The following is a 23,794-nucleotide window of genomic DNA, read 5'->3' as shown; positions in this document are numbered from 1 at the left end:
ACAAAGTTTGGAGCAGAGACGAAAGGATGGACATCCAAAAACGGCCCCACCCAGGGGTCCATCCCCTAATCAGCCACCAAACACAGACACTATTGCATACACCAGGAAGATTTTGCTGAAAAGACTCTGATATAGCTGTCTCTTGTGAGGCTATGCCAGTTCCTGGCAAACACAGAAGTGGATGCTCACAGTCAGCTATCGGATGGAACACAGGGTCCCCAATAGAGGAGCTAGAGAAAGTACCCAAGGAGCTGAAGGGGTCTGCAAATCTATAGGTAGAACAACAATATGAAATAACCAGCAACCCCAGAGCTCATGTCTCTCGCTGCATATGTAGCAGAAGATGGTTTAGCCAGCCATCATTGGGAAGAGAGGCCCCTTGGTCTTGCAAACTTTATATGCCCCAGTACAGGGGAGCACCAGGGCCAAGAAGGAGGACTGGGTAGGTAGGGGAGCAGGGTGGAGTATAGGGGACTTTAGGGATAGCATTTAAATTGTAAATGAAGTAAATACCTAATAAAAATTGGAAAAAAATTTCTGGGCTTTCTTAAACCTAGTGAAATCCTGGCAACATTATATAACATTATTCTGGATTATTATTGCGAAAATAATGGATTGCTTTGATTTTATATTTTATATTCTAATATTAACATAAATAACTCTTCTTTCACTAGTTTCTGAAGGTCAGAAAAATTGAAACAAATCAAGGAAGGATTTTGCAGATGGAAATGAAGTCGTCAGATTGTATGATAGTTTTATGTGATGGCCCTAGCAAATTATTACAAAATGATTCACATGTAATAACTGTCATTTAAAATACTGTGTGGGTGTGTAACATTTGTGTGAATTCACAAATCACAGCTCCCAGTTGACACCTATATAGTGATAGTTGACACCTATATAGTGATAGTTCTCTCCTTCTACTCTGGTGTGGACTCTAGTCGTGTACCTTGGGTCTTCTGACTTGCCTCTGCTTACCAAGTATCCTTACCTGGTCAGAAAGTTTTCTTTCTGTTTTAGCAACTCTAATTCATTTCCTCACATGTGCTAAGGATTTTGTTATAAATCAATGTTTCAACACAATCAGGTTCTCTCTGAGGGCAATAAGGAAGAACATTGTTCCTTTGAGCTTCTGGTAAATGTTTACAGGGCATAGCATTCTTAGCTAAGTGGCAAACTAACTTCAAAGCCTGCAACTCCCCCTGTGCCTCTCATTCCCTATCCCTGGATGCAATCGTGCAATTCAGGGTCTACTCAAACACTACTTTGTTTTGCCTTAATCTGATTATAACTTTAGCATCTTATTTGCTTATAAACTTACTTTCATAAATCAAAAGAAAGGTACAGTTTTGGAAGGAATATTACATACCTCAATACACGGAATTGGAGATGTATTTGTCAAAAAAAGCAAGAGTGTGGTGGCTCGTGTTTTACTTTGAGGATAAAAGTAAACAAATAAATTATTTTAACTCAAGGAATAATATGATCAAACTAGCATTCAGAATAGACTTTTGGTCAATAGCACAATAGTATGACAAAAAAATATCGAAAGTATCATGGTAAATGAGGCTATTTGGTTTTCAAGGACATTTGGTACCTCTGCTCCAAATGAACAGCTGGCTTCTGTGTGGACAAAGAGACTCAGGGCAGCATGAATTATCATCTTTTAATTAATTCTTTCATAAATATACATTTCCAACAGGAAAAAAAGTCAAGAGGCTCACAGAGGGGATCATGGATGAGAAGGAGACAAAGACATGGAGCTAGCTCCCTTACAAACTCTTACCTTATTTTTCTCTATCTCATTTTCCCTAAATTCTGATTTTTCAACCCTTTGGGCATTTCTGTTAGTGCTTTCTCCTCTACTAAAACTTAGTATAAGTCTTCCTAATTAATATATTAGCTTATACTCTGCATGACATGACCTTGTATTTGATTTTCCATTGTAATTATACAAAAATCACATTTATTGTACTATTATTATTACTTTGTGAATAATTTTTACAATTGATCCACTCAGTAGTTTTCTATAATATTTTCCATTGTGTACAACTTTCAGTTTTTCTAGAATCTTATTAGCTAATTATTATATTTATGTTGTTGCTTGTTTTTTAATCCTTAGTTGAATCTTGTCATACTATCTAGCAGTTTGACAAAAGTCCTTTAAATTTTCATTAATAACCAGAAAAATACTGCAACACTTTGAATTTCATTTCCTTGGAACCATCTCATTTTTCTCTGTCTTCCTTTTATTGTCTGTAGCCCTTTGTGTCATTGGACTTAGTTCTGTTTAACTCTCAACTTAACTCACCTCAGAAGAGAGTCTTAATGAAGGATTTTCTAACTCAAGTTTCCCTGTAAGGATGACTGTTTTGGAAGGCATTCCTATTTGAAGTTGCCTCATTCTTTAGACATGGTCCCTTCATAGCAAGAGAGGGAAAATCTAACTGGGATTACACAAGGATACAAGGATGCTAACTCTTGATTGTGGATGTGATATAGTTAACTCCTTTATGTCCTGCTTTGTGTTCCCTAAAATAGTAAAATACAACTTGGAATTATATGCCAGATGAATTCCCACTCCACATTACTGTTTGTTAGGATATTGGTTGAAAGCAACAGAAATGAAATAGGACAACTGTTATCTTAACAATTCAAAACAGAAAAAGGAGCAATTGATGTCTCTAAAGGAGATCCAGAGTGCTAAGTGTAATTTTCTTTGGATAATGGGGGGATAGTCATCTAAGCTTAAAAAAGAAAATAAGGATTTATATGTAAATAATCATATTTGGTAATGATGAAGAAGAAAGGATTGTCCTTTACAGGTTTCTATTTCTTTTGGAAATTTGGAAGAAATGCTGCAAATTAGGAGATGCAGATAAGTTCTGGACTCTTATAGTAAAGCAAGATCCCAATAAGAAAAAAAAATAATAATGGCATGATATTGTAAATCCCGATAAAGTAAAAAACTCTACAACCATCCCTCAATTCCTTATGCTCCTAAATATATTCTGCTCAGTTCCAATGATGTTACTTGTGCTCATATTTTCAGAGCTCATAATTTGGCTCTGGAAAATAATTGTGGTGTTCATTTTCCTGGGAAAGACCATCTCTTGTGTTCCCTGTTTGCCTACTGTTGTTTATGCAGGGTTGAGACGTTGTGGGTTTTTCTCGGTCCACTTTGGCATGGTCATTGGTGTTGTCTTTGCTCTGCTCCTATCTAGTCAGTCATGTTGGTGAGAATTTATGGGTATACTTTCTGACATTACTAGGAGACACAATTTCATAGCAAACTCCCTGATCTTCTGACTCTTTCAAACTTATTGCCTCTGCTCCCTCAATCTTCCCTGTGCCTTAGGTGCAGAACTGTTGTGTAGAGGTTTTAGGTTGGACCTATGTTCCACAAGTCTACATTTTGACTAGTTGTGGTTTTCTATAGTTCTTTGTGTCTGCTGTAAAGAGAAATTTCCTCAATGAGGGCTGAAGACAACACCTAATTTGTGGATTTACAAAGAAATGTTTATAGATTGTTGATAGGAATTATGTTGGATTACTATATTAGTGGTAGTATATGCTCTTCTCATAACCATGACTTGACTAGCACTGAGTATATTTTTAAAAATATTTGGTATTTTTATTTTAGTTGTATGTGTGGTGATTTGCCTGAATATATGTCTGTATACTTTGTGTGATCAATGTGTTGGGGGCAGGCATTACTGAGAAGCATGTTAGATTCACCTAAAGTTACATATAGATCTTAGATATCTGGTTGGTACTGGGAACCAAATATGGTCCATCTGCAAAAGCAAGAAATGATTTTAGGCACTAAGCTATCTATCCAGCCCTCTGACAGATAGATGTCTTATTGAAAGATGGTTGTAAAATGATAGTAGCCAATTTAATAATTTCCTGGCTTTCAACTCTACTCATACTTTTACTTCTATGTACTTTATAATAAACAAATTTGTCCGCCACTTAATTCTACAGCAGGGAGGTTTATTAATTAATTAATTAATTTATTTATTTTTGTACTGCTAAAAATTTGAAAGTTCCTGATTAAACTGTTAAAAACAAAAACTTATGATAAAAATAATAAAAATATATATGGAAAATTTTGGGTTTAGTTTTTCAAGACAGGAATTCTTTCCTTGTTTAGTTCTGCCTGTCTTGGCCCTCTATTTGTAGACCAGTCTTGCCTTGATTTCAGAGATCTGCCTGCCTCTGGCTCCCAGATATTGGATTTAAAGGTGTGTGCTACCAGTAATGGCATACATGAAATCCCTTGAAGAATGTGTCTTTAATGTGTGTGTGTGTGTGTGTGTGTGTGTGTGTGTGTGTGTGTGTGTATTCACTTAAGTAAGAAAACTACATAGGTCTAAGACTGATTTTCTTTTGCGTTTTGTCCTGATGAGGATGAAATCAGAGACTTGCACGTGACTTTTACAGTGTTATTTACAGGCCATGGCTCAGAAGGAAGATATGGAAGAAAGAATCACAACCCTGGAGAAGCGTTACCTGAGTGCTCAAAGAGAATCTACCTCCATTCATGATATGAACGATAAATTAGAAAATGAATTGGCGAACAAGGAAGCCATCTTGCGGCAGGTTCAGTATCTGTTTTGAGCTTGTTTTGGACCATGTATGTGTTCTTGCCATTTGTTTAAAGCATAAGTAGGATTTTTTTTTGTAGCAGATGAGTAATTATGGTTTAAAACTTGGGATAGTATTCATGAAACACATTTTATTTTATAGTTTATTTTTAACAAAATTAAGAACTCATTCATATGAAAATAATGCAAATACTGACTTTGAATCTTATGAATCTGGCCATAAGGAGTTGGCTTACATTACTTCACCTAATTCTAGCTATCAACTACTTGATTAGTTGCAGTCAACCTACTGAGTACTCTGAGGACCAAAGACATGACTATTTTCCCAGGTCACGTACATGATAAACTACAGACTAGAAGGTGTACCCAGGACTTCAGCAAAAGAGAAGTTTCAGCCTATAACACAATGATGGTTATAACCTGTCTTATGGAAATGCAGTTTCAATCAAATATACATTCCTAATTTTTGTCATACTGTTATTGTGCACTGTGTCAAGATTATCCTTATATTATTTAAATGGAGACATCTGTGGTTCTGCATCTGGTTGCAATCCAGTCATGGAACTGTAATGTTTGTGCTACAAATCTCTTGTATTGTGCAAACACTGCTCCACAACTGTCTCTGTTTCATGAAGGAAAAACGTCAGTGGTGGAGCAGGGGAGATAATAGGGTGGAACTTCTGATGCCATCCAGGGGAGGAATAGAAAGAAAAGATTTTTTTCCACCAGGATGTGAAAGACCAGGAGCCTCCATGAGAACATACATGAGTAGTGAGACCCAGATCAACACTAAAATCTTGGGGATTTGTGCTGGAAAGTAGCTAGGTTACTTTAGAAAATTAGAATGGATTAATATATGTTTCTGTTATTGTGCCTGAAAGTTTGTTAAATATAATTGTCTCTGTTTCAATTATTTGGGAGCTAGCCATGTTAGAGAAAAAAAAAATGACCAGTCTTAAATTTTCACTAACACCTAATGATTTAATTGGTTTTGTTGTTGTTGTTGTTTGTGTGTCACAACACAGCATAGTGAAGGAATTGAACTGGAGATGCTATAAGACACAATCATAAAATACTGTCTGTCCTATTCAGAGAATGTGTTCATCCAATTTCTAGAGTTTGAGCTCCTGTACTACTGTATTCTTTATATTATTCCAGTCTAAAACTTTCATTTTCAATATGATTTTTCTTGTGGCGGTGATGGTGAGGATGTTACTCTGCAGTATTAATACTGAAATTATTCCACTTGTTCAAATGCATACTCATTAGAAATTTCTTTTCTGTTTGCTGCCAATGTCATGATAGTTGCTATTTTATCATGTAAAAATTCAGTAATTAAAATTGACAACACATGAAATCATGATAACTCTATTTACTTTGCACAGTTAAGTATGGTAATAGTTGATTTTAAGACTCCAAGAAGAGTTGAAATACGGAGTTCATAGACTTGCTCTAACTCCTCTAACTCCTCACTGTTTAAATGGTCCCCCTATTGTTCTCATTTCAGATGGAAGAAAAAAACAGGCAATTACAAGAGCGTCTTGAACTGGCTGAGCAAAAGTTGCAGCAGACCATGAGAAAAGCTGAAACTTTACCTGAAGTAGAGGCTGAACTTGCTCAGAGAATTGCAGCCCTAACAAAGGTACTGCGCTAAACACATGTGGCCAGCCTAGATGTATTTGCAGAAATAACTGTCTATCAAAGTGGGGCCTATAATTACTGTCTTCAGGATACATGAAATTTATATTAGTTGGATCCTTGTTGTCTTTGTGTCATAACATTTTGTTTCCTTATTGAATATAGCTTATTAACTGTGACTTGAATGATTGTTACATGAGTAAGAATATATCCTTGCCTAATTTAACATTAACAAAAATGCACAATGTCATGTTGTTGATACAGTAAATTTTCTATGGTAGATTTTGCACATAATAATAATCATGGTATATGAAATCTCACCAAAAATATATGAAATACAACAATTTAATCAACTTGGTTTAAGTGGTTTGCTACTGGAACAATAAGAAGTATAATAACTGTTGATTCTAATTATATTGTATGATGGTGAAGATTGTTAGAAAAAAGTTTAAAATATACCATTGAAAGCCATTTAGGTACATGAGTACTTTTATAATTGTTTTCTTCTGAAAGAAAAATTAAATTGGGGATAGTATACTGTTGAACTGTTTTTCCATAGTATGAACTCTACATTATAAAACTGTTTGGTGTTATATATTATAAAGTCATTCAAACAGAGCTGTTTGAAACCACGGGGAACAAATTGAAATTGCATTTATTTCATATGAAAAGTACACTTTTTGTCACTATATCCTGTTTTTTTTATGTCAGCTGAAAACTCTGTACACATTCTAAATGTTCATATGACCAATGTTGTTTTCTAAGTCCAGTAGGCTGCACAATAAATAGGTACTGTAGATACGTGAACATGAAGTTACATTATGATAATACAAATTTTGCAAAACAATTGGTTCAGTGGTGCAGAAAGGGACACAAACTCATTGTCTTTGCTAGAAAAGCAAAGAAGGAGATGACCACATTAATGATGTTCATATGTTAAAAAATAACGTATTTATATGAGAAATCAAATATCACGTAGAAATGGACAGGGGAGAAAGCACTGATTTCGTGGTGAATTTTTTAGTATTGAGGTACCATCTGATGAAACATTAGTCTTATCTGGCAAGATTAGTAAATTTACACTCTTTTATAACCATAGATCTCATCAGTAGGTCACTCTGGTACTTTGGAAAGAGAGCTTCAATATTTAGTATGTATGATCAGGTAACTTCAGAATAGATCCTAAGTTATATAAAGCTACCCCAGCATGCCAATAGTATTGTGCTTTTCCTTACAAAGAGTTATTTTAAATTAATATAATATAGATCAAGACACACAGAGTTGCTCTGTTTTAATCCAAGAGATAAAGGCCATGGGCATAAAGAGCTACCATTTTAAATTTTGCTATTGTGAGATTGAATAAGAAAATATCCTGTAAAACAGGGTAGGTTAATCATCAGTATTTATATTACTGGAAAAACAAACTTTAGAACTTTCTCTAAAGAAAAACAGCTTAAGATTTATTAAATCACTGCTATAAATTAGCCATTGATAGACTTAGAATAAAATATACTTTAAAATGAAATAATTGACTTACATGGCTTTAAATTAGTCATAAATCACCTATTATAATATAAAAACCCTAGAAATTTACTCCATTATTACTGCCATTGTTCTGTAAGCACTTCAGGTCTTTTGTTAGACTCTAGAAAATGATACAAACAGCATTGTGTACTATAATTATATAGTATATGATGTGACTAATTACTATGGTGAATACATTTCCTCTTTTTCAGAACTCTCTGAAATTTCAGTATTTCAGAAATGATTTAGCATTCTTTAAAATTCTTCTACTAGTGCATAACTGATTCTTTGCTTCCTATGAATTTAGCTTCAAACAGTTAATTACAAGTACTTTCAGTGTTTAAGTCAGTTTTATATTATTGGATAGTTGTTTTGGTTGGAAATTAAAACTGATAAGATTACATCCCTTATTTTATGATGTATCTATAGGTTTGTAGAAGAATCAGTTCCTCTAAGCACTGTGACTTCAACCCTCCCTCACTCATTTTTGGATTCTCTCAGAAGACTCAGAGAAGAATTAAGCAGTGTTTCCATTTTATTCATTTTCAATTTACAGTGATTATATCATTATTATCAATGGTCTTTTTTTTCTATTTGTTCTTCCACCATTCTAAATTACAAAACATCTACTTAGCTTAAGTCTTAGATGCTTTCCTTTGAGTTTTTAATTATATTTCAGAAACTAATCAAGTATTTAATTTGACATGTGTATGTTGGTGTCTTATTTTTACCTATCTATATCTTTTTGTTTCCTTTTGTATTTTCTCTTAATAACTATATTCTTCATTATGTATGTATTCACATGCTTCCCATAATAATTTCTGTTATTATTTTTCTAAAACCTTAATTTATTTAAAATTCCAATATCTATGAGTAAAACAAAGATGGACTCCTCAAGAACAAATAGTAGCAGATTGATGCTTTCCAATCCTGGGTTAATAACAGTAGTTACAGCTGTGCTCTGACAGGTCTAAGGGCAACATTACACTGTAGTGTTGGGTAAAAACTGGTCCTAGCATTGCTTATAGATGCTGACTAAATTTACTTTTTGTATTATAAGACTGTTTTGCTTTTAATCATCTAGCTAGAGAGAGAAGCAAAGTAGGTAAAACTCATTTAATCCGTTAAGAATTCTAGCTTAATGGTCATAAATAGAGCTACATTTGATGTATTTATATATAATTAACAAGCAGAGATCATTCTAGACTTCCACTGTTATGATTTGTTATATCTACTTCTCTAATTAAAATCCACATTTCCTCAAGTAGGATATAATTCTTCTTGAATTTTATGAGCTATTTCATTTATTTAGTACTAATAAAAGTATCAGTAATAACATAATTTGGACATGACAATACTTGTGTTTTGAATATGAAATGAATTTCCTCAGTGTTTCTGCATCTTCATTACTGAAGGAAGAAACATGAAAATGTTTAAGCATTAAACAACATGTACTTTTGAAGACTAATAAAAGTTCAAATATTTGCACTACTTTTTTTGATCAATCCCCTATTTAGTTTTAATAACTTAAATGACTATAAACTATACAGGTTCAATTACAAATTACAAACTTAAATTACATAATTTACACAACTGCTTTGCCCAGTAGCTGCACTTTTTTAAAAATAAGACTTGCAAATATTAAATGGCATAAAACAAGTTGGAAAGGAGAAAGTTCTTATAGAAGACCTAGGCTCAGTCAGTTCCCAGCATTCACATGTGTTTATGAAATAAATTTATGAGACAGGAAATTATAATTTAACAGATTTGAAATCTTAAATGGTATTCCTTAGAGTAAGTTAGAATTGGTTGTATAAAGTAGCACAAATGTATATCTCCTGGTCACTATTTCTTTTCAGATACTGCATGAAATGTTTACATATAGTCCTAAAATATTTTAAAATAAGTTTCACTATTTCAGCATGAGCTAATATCATGTCAAAGGATATGTTTTATAGTTAAAATTGTATTGCTGACATAAGACTGTTTTGGTGTCATAATTATTTAACGTGTAATTATAAATTAAAATGTTGATGCAATGTTGTGTTTGTGCATAACATACAAATACAATTCAGCTACCAGCAATGTCCCATATGTTGACATTCTACATCTGTGATTTCCTGACAGCAAGGCATGTAACTAACCTCAGTACTAGGCAGCAGTCCTTAACTCACAAAGTGTCTGTGCATCCTGTTCACCCTAGGGAACTATTTTGTTTCCATAGCAACAAATTATTGCAGATGCACTTTGGTGTGGTCCTTCCTGTCACTTTGTTTTTGAGCATTCACAAAGTTTCTTGCCCTTATGACATTATCATTTCATAATAAGTTGAGAAGTTTTAATTTTTTTCATTTATTTATTTTTTTAAATTACACTTGAGGCTGAGGCCATTGTATCCTAGAGCAATGCACATTGTGTACAGAAGTCATCTGTTATAGTTGAAACGCAATCCTATTTGAATTAAATAATATTCATAATAATATATGCAGTGGTTTAGTCTTATCTCTAATTTCTACATTCAAAGTCTTCTATAATCCCCAAATATGGCACTCCTGAGTCATAAGGAAGTACAGTTGAGATGCAATGTTTGCACCAGGTTATTTTTTTCCTAAGTACATGATAAAACAAAAGTTAAGATGTTCTTAAGTATCTCTCAGAGATATTCTAGTGTTTGATTTCTCATCATTCCAGTTATTACATGTCATTTCCAGAGTTGCTTTTACTCACCCTGTAAAAGTCCATCACTGCCAGCTGTCACTAACCCTTCATACCTCAGGTTCACAGCTTTTGATGTGAACATATCATTGTCTTCCATTTATAACCATCAACTGCATTATCTTCACCAGATACCAGAATAGTGTATTAAAGTATTGAATTTGCCGTCACTTTTATTTTAAGCATTCTGTACTATGTTCTGTTTGGTGTCAGTGTCTTTAGTTCTGATTTTTTTCAATTTTGTCCTTCTCCTTTTCCTTGACTTGTTAGTCTGATCCAACCTCTTCTACCTCATCTGATGATTATCAATATGTTATGGAAGCTAAACTACAGGAAATGATCTCCATACGTAGGAAGGTAGTCCTAGTGGACTTTACTTTCTATTGCTGAATAGAATCCATCTAAGTTTTTTTCTTTTCATTTCTATAAAAGATTATGTTACTTTTATTTATTGATAATCGACCATCTGTGCAGTTCAGTGCTTCAGGAGCTTAAGACTGGACAATGGCAGGTTTGTGTTCAAACCATGCACAGTTGCATGTTACATTTGGCTGACTTCATTGCTCATAATTAAGTCCAGTGTTTTGCTGATGCTTGGATGTAACAGGCCCTTGTTAGCTGACACATTTCAAGCGATGCTGTTCAGCTGCCTGTTTAAAGAAAGTTTATGTTTGGAAACTAAGTTTGCAGTTGGTAGTAGCTTGCTTTACATTTTATTTCAGTTTACATAGATATGAAGCATTAACTCATCTTACATTTTAGGTCCAATCTTTGTATTCCTTAACAGGCTGAAGAGAGGCATGGAAATATTGAAGAACGTATGAGACACCTCGAGGGTCAACTTGAAGAGAAGAATCAAGAACTTCAAAGAGTATGCATGAAGTTTTCCCATCTATCATTAGGGTTTTTTTAAATTTACAGACTGCAAATAAGAGGAAAACATTCTCAGCTAGAAGCTGTGTTGAAATCATTTGCCTATGATCTAGGCATTTGAAAGAAAATAGTTTCTACAACTTTAGCCATAAACATGCATACAATTATATCCAGCATAAATCCCACAAAACTATAAAATTAAGCTTGAATAACAGTGAGTTTTATTTTACTGTGCCAAATATATTTTTTCTCTTTTCCTTAACTAAAAGGCGAGACAAAGGGAGAAAATGAATGAAGAGCATAATAAGAGATTATCTGATACTGTGGACAGGCTTCTGACGGAATCCAATGAGCGCCTGCAACTACACCTGAAGGAAAGGATGGCTGCTTTGGAAGAGAAGGTACAGTCACAGACAGGAAGAGAAGCACACGGATGGATGCTTTGCTCTGGTGTCTAGATTGTGTTTTTTTCTAGCCAGCTGTATGTATTAATAGCATCAGGCAATCAACCTACTTTCCTCAGCCTAAAAAAACTCAATACAGTCTTAAATAGTGAGTTACTAATTTCAACTTAATGCTATAACATTCTGTATTGAACAAATTATCAGATGGCACATAATAAATACTACATATTAGTATGTTTGTAAGAAACATATGTATAAAAACATGCCAGAATACATGATGAAATTTTCACTTATCTTCTCATTGTTTGTTAAATATAGAGGAGGACAAAAATAAATATTGAGTGTGTGTTTACTTAAAACTATTGTGTGCTTAATCTGACTAATAACCACCAACACTGCAAGCCAAGGCATGAGAGGCTGTGTCAGGTAGAAGAGAAATATTGTTAACAATAAAGGGTTTAAAAGCCTCTATTTCCAACTGCATTGTTTCAAGAAATGTGCTTAGGTTCAGGCTGGAAATTGATTCAAAATCATGTTTGTCATGTTAATTACTAGAAACTATCACACTAATCAGTATTGCTAGACATGGTGACCAAACTCAAAATGAGGCAGAGATATAAACATTAAAACCTCAGAAGCACAAATTATTTCAGAAACCTAAACATAATTTCACTCACTCTCTCCTTCAGGCATTTTCCTTATTCATATAATCAGGGAAAATGTTTTAACACAATGTTAGCCAACTTTGATTCTTTTTTTGACACATTAGGAAGTCAAAGCATACTGCGAATAGTTGGGTAATAATTGAATAGCTTAATTCTTGTCTATAATAAAGTCTGTGAAGAATCAGAGTAATACTTCATAGGGTAATATTTAAGTTGTTTATCTATCCAAGTGTAGCAAAGTAGCATTTCTTTTTAAATAATTTATTTTGCAAAAGGTTCACTATCACTTTTAAAGACTTCAATAGAACTGGGTTTCCATAGAAACCAGGAAATATATTTATCAGGGAAGGAATCATAAAAGGTTTATGAGTGATAGAGTATTCATGTACATATTTAAATATTTTCAGCATATTGTTTCTTTCTTTTATCTTTTCTGTAGAATGTTTTGATTCAAGAATCAGAAACCTTCAGAAAAAATCTTGAAGAGTCCTTACATGATAAGGTATTGTGGAAACTTTATTTTATTCACATTGATGAATATATTATGAAATAAATGTGATGGAAACAGTTTTGTATTAGGCTTTAGAACAGTTTTCACTCATTTTAGCAAGGCATATATTTATGTAGAAATTGAAAAGTTTTAGCATTGAAAGCATTGCAAACCAGTACTCTGGAAACAACCCATGTTAGCTTAAAATCACTATTAATCAACATCTCTACTAACAAATATAATCTTGTTTTGGATTATATTTATTATTATATGTTCACTAAGGTTTGTGAAGTTATGGAAGTTATTTCTGAAAAAAAATACTGTTATATTGAATTGGGTTACTAAGCATTTTCTAGCATATTCCTACTTCTAGAGTAATTTAAAAATTGAAAGAAGCAGATCTTAGGAAGAATGATATAGAGTGGCAGAAGTCAAAGGCCACATGAGCCTTGGGTAGTAACAATCAGAGTATACTGATGACTTAAAGGAAAGTTCAGGGATGTGACTATCCTGCAGACCTTGTAAGCACAGGATACATATCATGCTTAGATGATCTTGATCATTTAGACGGTAGTTTTCCCATGTGTGATACTTTGAAAATGAGGAGGAGTTTGTGAGGACCAGCCATTCACTTTATAAGAGTTATGGTAATGTGCTGACAAAGCACAAGTTGTGAAATCTTTAAAGCGGTGATAGCAATATGTAGTGTTTACTACATTAGCCTTGTTTGTTGAATTTTCAATTAAAATGCCACCTTAGCGTATATCCTCTAGTTGTGTATTGGAAACACAGCAAAAGGAATATAGGAAAGGATGGGGGAAGGGAAACAAAGAAAAGAAAGGGGAGTAAAAAACAAGTCGAAAGGATATAAAGGAGAAGGAGGAAGCAAAGAATTAAAGATCTGGCACCAGAACTGTAATACAGAAGGTGACCGAAAATGGGACGGGAGAAGTAAACTTAATATTTTTCTAGAATGCTATACATTGTGACAATAATTAAAAAAAAATAATAACCATGTGGTTCCACAGCCCAGATGCCCATACTCGTCTGATATACACCACTGTTGCAGGTGTTGATAAAAGATTGCTTCAATTTATTACTCAATGGTTAATAGAGATTGCGCAGAAGGGTTAATATTTGAGTAGGCTCTTAGACCATTTAGTGAGCAGCTGGAAGCTGGACTTACGAAATAGCACTGAGGAAGCAAAGATGGGTGACTAGATGAATCATCAGAATTTTGCTGGAAGTATCACATGTTTTGTGAACTAGTTCTGACCATATTGTGAATTTTGGCCTTGATCCTGTTATGCAGTGTTAAGTTATTTAAAGTTATGTGTGCTTCTGGCAAGAGCCTCAAAACCTACTCCCCAGCACCTACACAATCCTACAGCGACAGATATCTACCCAAGCTACCAACATTACAAGTCATCTTAAGCAATATGTCCTTGCTAATGTCAATCTCCAAAAAATGTATTCCTAGGCCAAACTTCATTTTGGGGTTATTATATCATATTATATCATATCACGTGCACTGATATTAGAACATCTATACTTATTCAAATGTCCACTAAAATTACTATGATCACAAACCACTATGAACAATATGTTCTGCATGTCTTCCCTGTCTTTTATTTTATAACTTTTGTCTTTGAAATCTAAGGTATTTATGCTTATTTCTGAAGCAATTCTTACTCGGTTCCTGGCAGACTTATTTGATCTAGCAGATTTCTACACCACTATTGAGTGCTTCCTAACTTTGACAACTACTGAGTATTTTTCCAAGAAGGTGATGATTCATTTCTGGGCCAACTCATGTTTTCATCTGGACACTTAAAAATTCTGATTTAACATGTTGATTTTTGCACAGTGTTACCTACCTAGCCCATATCACGTACAACAAACTCTACTGCCACTTAGCCTGGCAGGAGTAGCAGCATTCCCATTCTGAGTAAATCACATATATCCCTCCCCACAAATAAACAGGAATAATGTCAAACAAGAAATTATATAAGGAACGTATCTCTTTGGCTATCTGTATGTCTCAGAGTGATATGCCAGCAAAAGAGTTAGCAATACCTAACTCTCGTGTTTATATTGTTTTTCTGTAGAACCTAATCAGCAAATTCTGTTAGTTCTAGCATCAAAACATAGCAAAAATCTATCCATTTTTCTCTAGTGAAGATTCATGTCTATCCTATAACTGTGCTGATATTATTTTGGAGAACTCCAAATTTATTTATCTCCTGCCTTCCATTTCTATGCAAGTCTTTATTCAGAGCTATTTTGGTTACCGAGCTATAATGCTTCCCTGCTCAGATTTTCCTGATTTGCTCCCTTTCCTACTCCTAGTAAAAAAACCATACACTTTTAAAGTGCTTTAGTGTCTTTCAGAACTATGCTTTTCTTTCTTTCACTGGTGATTATACTACCTCCACATCCTAGCTGTGTTTTTCCATGATATCTCTAAGTGATAACCCTGAAGATATGTCCTGTCTCACCAAGTATACTTCTATCTGTAATGTTTTTTCTTGATAGGTTATTACATTTTAGTCAGGACTTCTATGCAATGTCATCTTATGCATCATCCTTGCACAATTGCTCTATTTTCTACCAACAATAAAACTTACTCATGAATTTTATTTATTGGTTGTCTTTTCTACTAATATACGTTAAGGAAATACAATGCATGTATTGTATGCATTGTACAATAGGTACACATAAGAGAAGCTCAATGAATAGATTTTTCTGAAAACAATAAAATTATTATTTTATTTATTATCAATAATAAACTTATTAATTATCATTATTAAACAAGAATTCACTTAAAATTATTTGACTATTCATATTTTTCAAAGTGATATGCTAGCATAAGAATGTGTGCTAGAGGTAATTAACTGAGTAATAATTTATAAAAATGTCAAAGAACATGGAGTAAATAGGATTGTAGTCCTGAAACTATAAAGAACATATAAGAGAAATGTCACAAATGCTACATTGCCACTGTGTTAGCTGGTTTTCTATTGCTGTGAAGAGACATCATGCCCAAGGATGCTTCCTGAAGGCAGAGTTTGTTAGAGCTTATAGTCCCAGAGGTTGAGTTTATGATCATCACGGCAGGCTTCACAGAATCTAGGACAAGCATGCTGTTAGAGGCATAGCTGAGATTTTAAATCTGATCCATATACAAGAAGAGGAAAGACAACTAACTGAAATATTGTGGAATATAACTACAAAGCCAACCTCCAAAGACATACTTCTTCCAAACAAGCCATAATTCCTAACCTTGCCCAAAGAGTTTCACAAACTGGAGCCCAAGAATGCCAACATACGAGCCTATGGGGGAGATTCACATTAAAAACCGTCTCGATATGGTGAGAAATGAAATATAAATTTTAAAAGCCTGTTATATGTTTACTGGCAGCCTTTCTTTCATTATGGGTCTTCCAATCATAAATGTACTTTACTTATTCATTTATTCACATCTCAATAAACTTTTAATTTTAAGACCTTTTTATAATAAATTTCTGCTTCTTTCAGTCCTTTATCTTTTATTCATTTATTATTTATTTACTTAATTATTCACTTTACAACCAACTTATTGCCACCCCTCCAAGAGACCTTGTCCCATAATCCTTTGGCCCTTCCTGCTCCCCTTCTCCTCTGACCAGGTTCCTCCTGCCCCAGTATTCCCTACCACAGTACATCAAGTCTCTGTGACACTAGGCACATCCTTGCCCACTGAGACCAGACAAGGCAACCCAGCTAGAAGAACATATCCCAAGTACAGGCAACAGCTTTAAGGATAGCTGCTTGTACAGGTTTTTCCAGACCCACATGAAGACCAGCTGAACATCTGCTATATCCAATGTTTGGCTGTGAGTGTCTACATCTGTCTGTGTCAGTTGCTTGGTGGAGCCTCTCAGAGGACAGCCATGCTAGACACCTGCCCACGCGCATAAAAAAGCATCATCAGTAGTACTTGGGGAATTGGTGCTGGCCCATGGGATGGGTCTCAAGTTGGGCATGTTGTTGGTTGGCCATTCCCTTAGTCTCTGCTATATCCCCAAACCCTAAATTTCTTGTAGACAAGATAAATAAGTTTCTTTGTGGGTTTTTGTCCCTATTGCTCCATTAGAATTTCTGCCTGGATACAGGAGATGGCCTCTTAACATTCACTGTTCCCAATGCTATGAGTCACAGCTAAGGTCACTCCCATTGATTCTTGGTGTCTTTCTTATCCTGGGTCTTTGTCTTGCCCATTTTACTTTACTGATGTGTCCTTCAATCCTGGTGGAAAAAAAATAAAATTATTCACTTCAGTGATTAGAGATGTACAGAGGAACTAAACAGATATAATGAGAGGATGTATTAGAATAGCTTACAGTCTATAGTCCAACTATTCCAACAATGACTCCTTTACAATGGAAGGTACAAAAATCCAGTGGTTGTTCAGTCACAAGGCTCAAAGTCTCAGCTGGTCTCCAGTACACACTGGAATCCTGAAGAAATAGACTCCTATGGCAGTGGGAAAGGGACTTGCCAGGGACAGGAAGAAAGCCTGCAAGGAGCAAGCAAGCTTACCTCACCCACCTCTTTTATGTAGGCCGCCATGAGGAGAGATGGCCCAGATCAAAAATGTATCTTCCCATCTCAAAAATTCTGGATTAAAAGTGTATCTTCTCACTTCCAATAAATTAATTAAAAAAACAACTTCCTCACAGGTGAAAACAGCACTTGGGTTTCAAGTTACTTCCAGGTGTAACCAAGTTCACAACCAAAAGAGCAGCCATCACATTCAGTTACTTCATACAGATGTGTTGTTCAAAACTTGGTGCGATTTGTCCTTTGTATTTGAAATGACATATCTATTAAGTATTCGTGATCTTAATAATCTCACAAATTTGCAAATGTTTAGGATTAATAAAAACCACGGAATTGATTTCTGTTGTTGACATATTCATAATATGAGAGGTAAACATAAATATATTTTCTGATCAATATCCAATGTCCTTTAATAGTATTGAATCATGTTCTCTTTTGAGTATCCATTTATTTGCCATAATGGAATGCTGATACATGGTGTGTGACCATCTTCTGAGTAACTACTTTTTTATTTTTAGGAAAGATTAGCAGAGGAAATTGAGAAGCTGAGGTCTGAACTTGACCAAATGAAAATGAGAACAGGTTCTCTAATTGAACCGACTATATCAAGGTAACATTTATTAATTGTTTGTTTTGCTTCAGCAAGCATCAATGTAAATTTTCTTATATTTTAATGTTTTTTCACATAAAACAAGGGTCTTATATATCTCAGTAGATACTGTAATAATGTAATGCAATACTCAACTTTCTGAATTCAAATATAATATCCTAATTTAGAATTCCTTTTTGAAGTAATTCTATTACAATATACCTGAAAATCTTTTGTGTTCTGTGTTCAACTATGCAGTGCATAAAGATTCTTTAAAGAAAAGTGAGAGTACAAATAAAAATTGCACTGTATTCCAAGAGGATATATTAGCCTTTTCTTTTTTGTTTTTATTAATAATCCTTTACCTTATATTGAAAATATATTTTTTCTCATGTAATATATATTGATTATAGTATGGCCCCCTTCCCTTTGTGCTTCCCAGATACTCACCACCTTCCCTCCATCTCAATCCACTCCCTTTCTGACTCTAACTGCAAAGTAAAAAGGCTTCTAAGAGATAAAAATTACATAATATATTAAGATAAAAAAAAAGTAACACATCAGAATAGAACAAAGCAAAGAAATAAAATTTAGAAAGCAGACAAAATGGCACAAGGGGAAAATAAAATATATATATATATATATATATATATATATATATATATATTAATATATATATATGCACTCACACACGCGCACACATATGTGCGTGTGTGTGTGTGTGTGTATGTGCATGTATGTGGGTGTGTATGTGGGTGTGGGTGTGTGTGTGTATGTGTGTACACATAAGCTTCTATTCTAGGTTTCCAAACTACCCCTCAAGTTGCTCTTAATTATGGCTGTCTCTCACTTCACTCCTTCCATCATCATCATCTTCCTCTGTCCTCACTTGATCAAGTTCCCCCTTCCCACCCACCCATAACTTTGTATTGTATTTACCTTTCCTGTGGAGATTTTTGTATTCCCCCTAGTCTCTTACTATATACTCATCTTCTCTGGATATATGGATATTATCTTGGTTATCATTGCCTTAAATGCTAATATCCACATTTAATACATGCCATCTTTTTTCTTTCTGTGTCTTGGTTACCTGACTAGGTATAGTTTGTTTGCTAGTTCCATTCCAATTAACAGTGTATTTCATGATTTAATTTTTCTAGCTGCTTGGTAATGTTCCACTGTGTAAATACATCCCATTTCCTTTACCCATTCATGTATTAAGGGACATATAGATTGTTTTCGCTTTCTGACTGTTATGAATAGAACAGCAATGTACAAGTTTGAAAAAGTGTATCTGGGTAGGATAAAGCAAAGCATCCTTTGGGTATATGCTCAGTAAAGGTATTGCTGGCTCCTAAGGTAGATTAATTTCCAGTTTTCTTAGAAAATATGTCACTTATTTCCATTGTGTTTGTACAAGTTTGTACTCCCAACAACATGGTAGGATTGTTCCTCTTAATCCCCACCTTTGCCAGCATAAGCTGTTACATTTTAAAATTGATTTTTAACTATACTGAAGGGTTTAAGATGAAATGTCAAAGAAAATTTGATTTGCATTTCCCTAATGGCTAAGAGCTTAGAGCTCACATCTTAATTCACAGCTTTGAAGCAGAGAGCAAGCACTGGGAAACCCAGGAGTCTTTTGAAACCTTAGTGTCTATACCTAGTGACGCACACCCAACAATCCTTCCCAAGAGTTCCACCAATTGGGGACCATGGATTCAAACGCAAGCTTTGTGGCCATTCTCTTTAAGACTATCACAGTATATGTAGAGTGAATTGCTGGCACAGCCTGGCTGAGCTGAGGTTCTTGGGTCCTTCCAGCTGTAGCCAGCTCTACGTGGTATTATATGGAAAGCATTTTTCTCAAACTTATACTTGAAGTATTGTACGGCCAAAATATTAATAATATAAATAATCATCTTACCCCCCAAAAGGATGTTGAACATTTAAATTTTTCTTAGCCAATTGAGTTTCTTCTTTTAAGAAATCTCTGTTCATGTATACACTAAATTTTTATTTGGGTTATTATTCTCTTGAGATCTAGGGTTTTTTAAAATTTTTATTTCCTTACATATTTTGGATATTAGCCCTCTATTGGATATGTAGTTGGTTAGCAAAAATATATTTCACATTTTGTAGCATGCTTCTTTTTCTAGACATCAGTGCTCTTTGCTATGAAGAAGCACTTCTTCATATGCTTCTCTGTTTCATGAAATCTAATTTATTAATTGTTGATCTTAGCACCTGTTCTAATGGTGTTCTTCTATTTACAAAATATTTCTATGCCATGTTCAAGGCTATTCCTCACTGTCTCATATAACAGGTTTAGTTCATCTGGTTTTATGTTGAGATTTTTGATCCTTTAAGAGATGAGGTTTTTGTGTTTTTGTAGGGGGAAAAATATGTATCTTTTTGGGTTCTTCTATTGGATCCGTCAAATTTTACCAAGATCTTTTGTTTTTAGATGTGGTCTTTTTTTTAATTTGTATTTTTAGCCTCTTTATCAAAAATCAGTTATCCATAGCTGCACGGATTCTTGTCTGAGTTTTCAATCTGATTTCATTAATGGACCTGTCTTTTTTTCTTAATTCATTCAACACATAAATATGATAGATCCTTAAAATGACTGAACAACTATCTCCCTTTTTAATAAATTGAAAATTAATATAGCAACTAAAATTACTTATGAAAACAAGAAGTACTCTGTGGAGTTTATCCCAACTCATCTTTTCTATCATACCATCATTAGGGCAAGAAGACATGACATGATCACTTAGTAAGTAGATAAATATTAGGATGATAGGTAGATACATTTGACAATAATATATGTATAATTTAGATTTTTCTTATATTTGTTAAGATGCAATGAAATTAATTAAGTTATATTTTCTAAGAAGCGTAGAGGAGTAATATATGAAACTTCAAAACCTATTGCTTTCCAGAACTCAACATTTATTTCCTAAGAATGTTATTTCCACAAGAGCAAAAATGTGTGCCTGCTTTGCTAATACACTTTGTAGAGGCACTACACAATCTATCCAACCTGTAGTATGCTCTTGGTAAAATAAATAGTTACCTAAATTCCATGTTTCAAATGACTAGATAAGTCAAAACTGAGACTTTTCTGCAGGGTAGGCTGGAGAGAGAGCTCAATGGTGTACGAACATTTATTTCTTCTGCGTAGATAAATATTATTTCCCTGGAAACCATGTGGTTGCTTAAAACCATATGTCACTTAGATCTAAAGGAACAGACTGCCTCTTTTGACTTTCATTGGTAGCAGGGAACTACACAGGACACGTTAATGTATGCAGATAAGGCACTCGTATATAGTCAATAAAATAAATACTAAAAATTTCACTAAACATTCTTTTACCCTTTTCAGAAGAACTACAAATTAACACAGTATTCAATAGTTGAGTGCTTTAAAATCTAGAGAAATAAATTTCTGTGACTAAATATGACTAAATGTGATATGTACTCACAAAGTGTGAGAGATATAGTGATGAAAACGATGATGAAGACTGAGACTAGCTATTGAAATATCATAGGAGTCAATGCATAGAACAATCATTGCTCAATCACCTCAAATGTATTCTAACATGTTCAAATGCCATGTCTATATTTTTTTTTTTGTATTTGTATTGGGCCCATAAAAATCAGCATCTCAGGAAGTAAGTGGGGACAACACCATGTATGTGAGGGTCCAGATTCTAACACTTCAGATGGACATGTTTGCTGTTTGGTATGGGAAATAATTTTTCATGTACTAATTTTCACCATAGATTTTTCATATATGTATATATGTATATGTATATATAAAATCAACCAGCAGGAGCCTCAAGTTGAACAGAAAACACCTACTGATGATGAATCTGGGATTTCATTTTATAGGACAGCATGAGGTTGTTTTTGTTATCCTTGTCATGATTATAGGAATAAATTGAACTTGCTATAAATCTACATACAGACAATGTGCCTGACTCTATATTTGATTACAGTATAGTTTATTACCGTGTTTATTGAAAATGAGTGTGGTGATATTTTCCAATAGTAATTTTCCACATATTTCATCTCTAAGCAAATTGCAGCATCAAATGTGATTACCAAGATTTGTTGCCACCTTGAACAATGATTTACTCAAAGCTTAAAATCCTAGCTATTTACAAAAATGAGATTATTCACTGTAAAATGAGCACATTACTGTTTCTCTAAATTGGACAACAGAACACTGCGCATTAGAAAATGTTAATATATTTTTCTATAATCAATAAAACTTAAAAGTTCTGAACACACAAGTTGATACAGTTTTTCAGTAAGTACAACCTAAAACATTTTTAAAAATATAGAAATATTCAGATACAGACAAATGATGAAAAACAAAGAATGTCTAGAATTTAAATCAGTTGACTTTGACTATTTATATTAGCAGGTTTCATTGCAGTAAAACATTGAAAATAATAAAAGACAACAAGGTTATGAGTGTAGTCTAAAATGAAAGAAAAATGCACTTTACATTCAAGAATAAAAATCTGCCCTATCACCTGATGCACATATCCCAAAGCTTAACAAGAACAACCCTGTTCTTTCTTGACGTTTATTTTCTTGAGAGATTCTGCCTCATTGATAATTTAGAAGTAGGTGGTTGCAAATTTATTTTATGAGACTCGATCTTATTTTTTTCTGTTTTTCAGAACTCATATAGACACCTCCACTGAGTTGCGGTATTCAGTTGGGTCCCTCGTAGACAGCCAGTCTGATTACAGAACCACTAAAGTAATACGAAGACCAAGGAGAGGCCGCATGGGTGTGCGAAGAGATGAACCAAAGGTGATTGCTTTTCTTTCAGCATTAGTCATTTTGGCTAAAAACAGGATACAGGATGCTATACTAAATAGAATTTCTACTAGACGCCCGAATGCCAGCAGTAATTTATGTCAGTTTTGTGCATAGGAAATGATGTGTTTTAAAATTACCTAATGTGTTATATATGATAGAGCTTTCCACATATTTATCTGCCATTATAATTTGTGTACAATTTTTATACCAACTTCAGGAATTTTAAGATTTAGGCATTGAAAGTTTTAGTGTTCCACCTTATTGGGCTAGCACTCTTGATTGATTCAAAATTGGAACTAGATGTAGCTAGTGACTGGTAGAGTTTTGTTTTTTGTTTTTGTATTTTTTTGTTTTGTTTTTGTTTTTTGTTNTTGTTTTTTTTGTTTGTTTGTGTGTGTGTGTGTGTGTGTGTGTGTGTGTGTGTGTGTGGTTTTTCGAGACAGCGTTTCTCTGTATAACACTGGCTGTCCTGGAACTCACTCTGTAGACCAGGCTGGCCTTGAACTCAGAAATCCGCCTGCCTCTGCCTCCCAAGTGGGTAAAGTGTTATATTATGTTGCCAGACAAATGGGTATTCTATGTACTTGGATACTTGAGTACTGACAATTATATTTTTCTATAAAATTAAGAAAATGATTTGTTGAAAATTACCATCTTGAAAACACCTCTTTAAAAATGCACACAGATCTTTTAAAGTACCTATGAAGTCTTATTCAAGATAAACTGTAGCTCTGTTCCTTTATTTCATAACCTATTATTATTTAGTATTTGAATGTCATATGCTCTCGCTCTCTTTCTCTCTCTCTCTCTCTCTCTCTCTCTCTCTCTCTCTCTCTCTCTCT

General features: G+C 34.0%; 1 protein-coding gene across 38 annotated transcripts in view; it reads left to right on the top strand.

Annotated features, from left to right (window-relative positions):
• Ppfia2 (PTPRF interacting protein alpha 2) overlaps positions 1-23,794 on the top strand; it is a 443,940-nt gene that overhangs the window by 348,987 nt on the left and 71,159 nt on the right. For 23 of the 38 annotated variants that reach the window (XM_029542157.1, XM_029542155.1, XM_029542156.1 and 20 more), the window contains 7 exons: positions 4,459-4,605; positions 6,118-6,252; positions 11,275-11,358; positions 11,630-11,761; positions 12,869-12,931; positions 18,040-18,131; positions 22,808-22,943. In XM_029542157.1, coding sequence (XP_029398017.1) covers positions 4,459-4,605; positions 6,118-6,252; positions 11,275-11,358; positions 11,630-11,761; positions 12,869-12,931; positions 18,040-18,131; positions 22,808-22,943 — 789 coding nt within the window. Of the gene's footprint in view, positions 1-4,446; positions 4,606-6,117; positions 6,253-11,274; positions 11,359-11,629; positions 11,762-12,868; positions 12,932-18,039; positions 18,132-22,807; positions 22,944-23,794 lie in introns of all 38 variants that reach the window. The other 15 variants (XM_029542153.1, XM_029542171.1, XM_029542168.1 and 12 more) reach the window with 1 other exon arrangement.

The sequence above is a fragment of the Mus pahari genome, chromosome 9 (genome assembly GCF_900095145.1).
Source record: "Mus pahari chromosome 9, PAHARI_EIJ_v1.1, whole genome shotgun sequence".
Taxonomy (NCBI): domain Eukaryota; kingdom Metazoa; phylum Chordata; class Mammalia; order Rodentia; family Muridae; genus Mus; species Mus pahari.
Note: the sequence above shows the minus strand (reverse complement) of the source record. Positions and strands in the feature narration are given on the sequence as shown.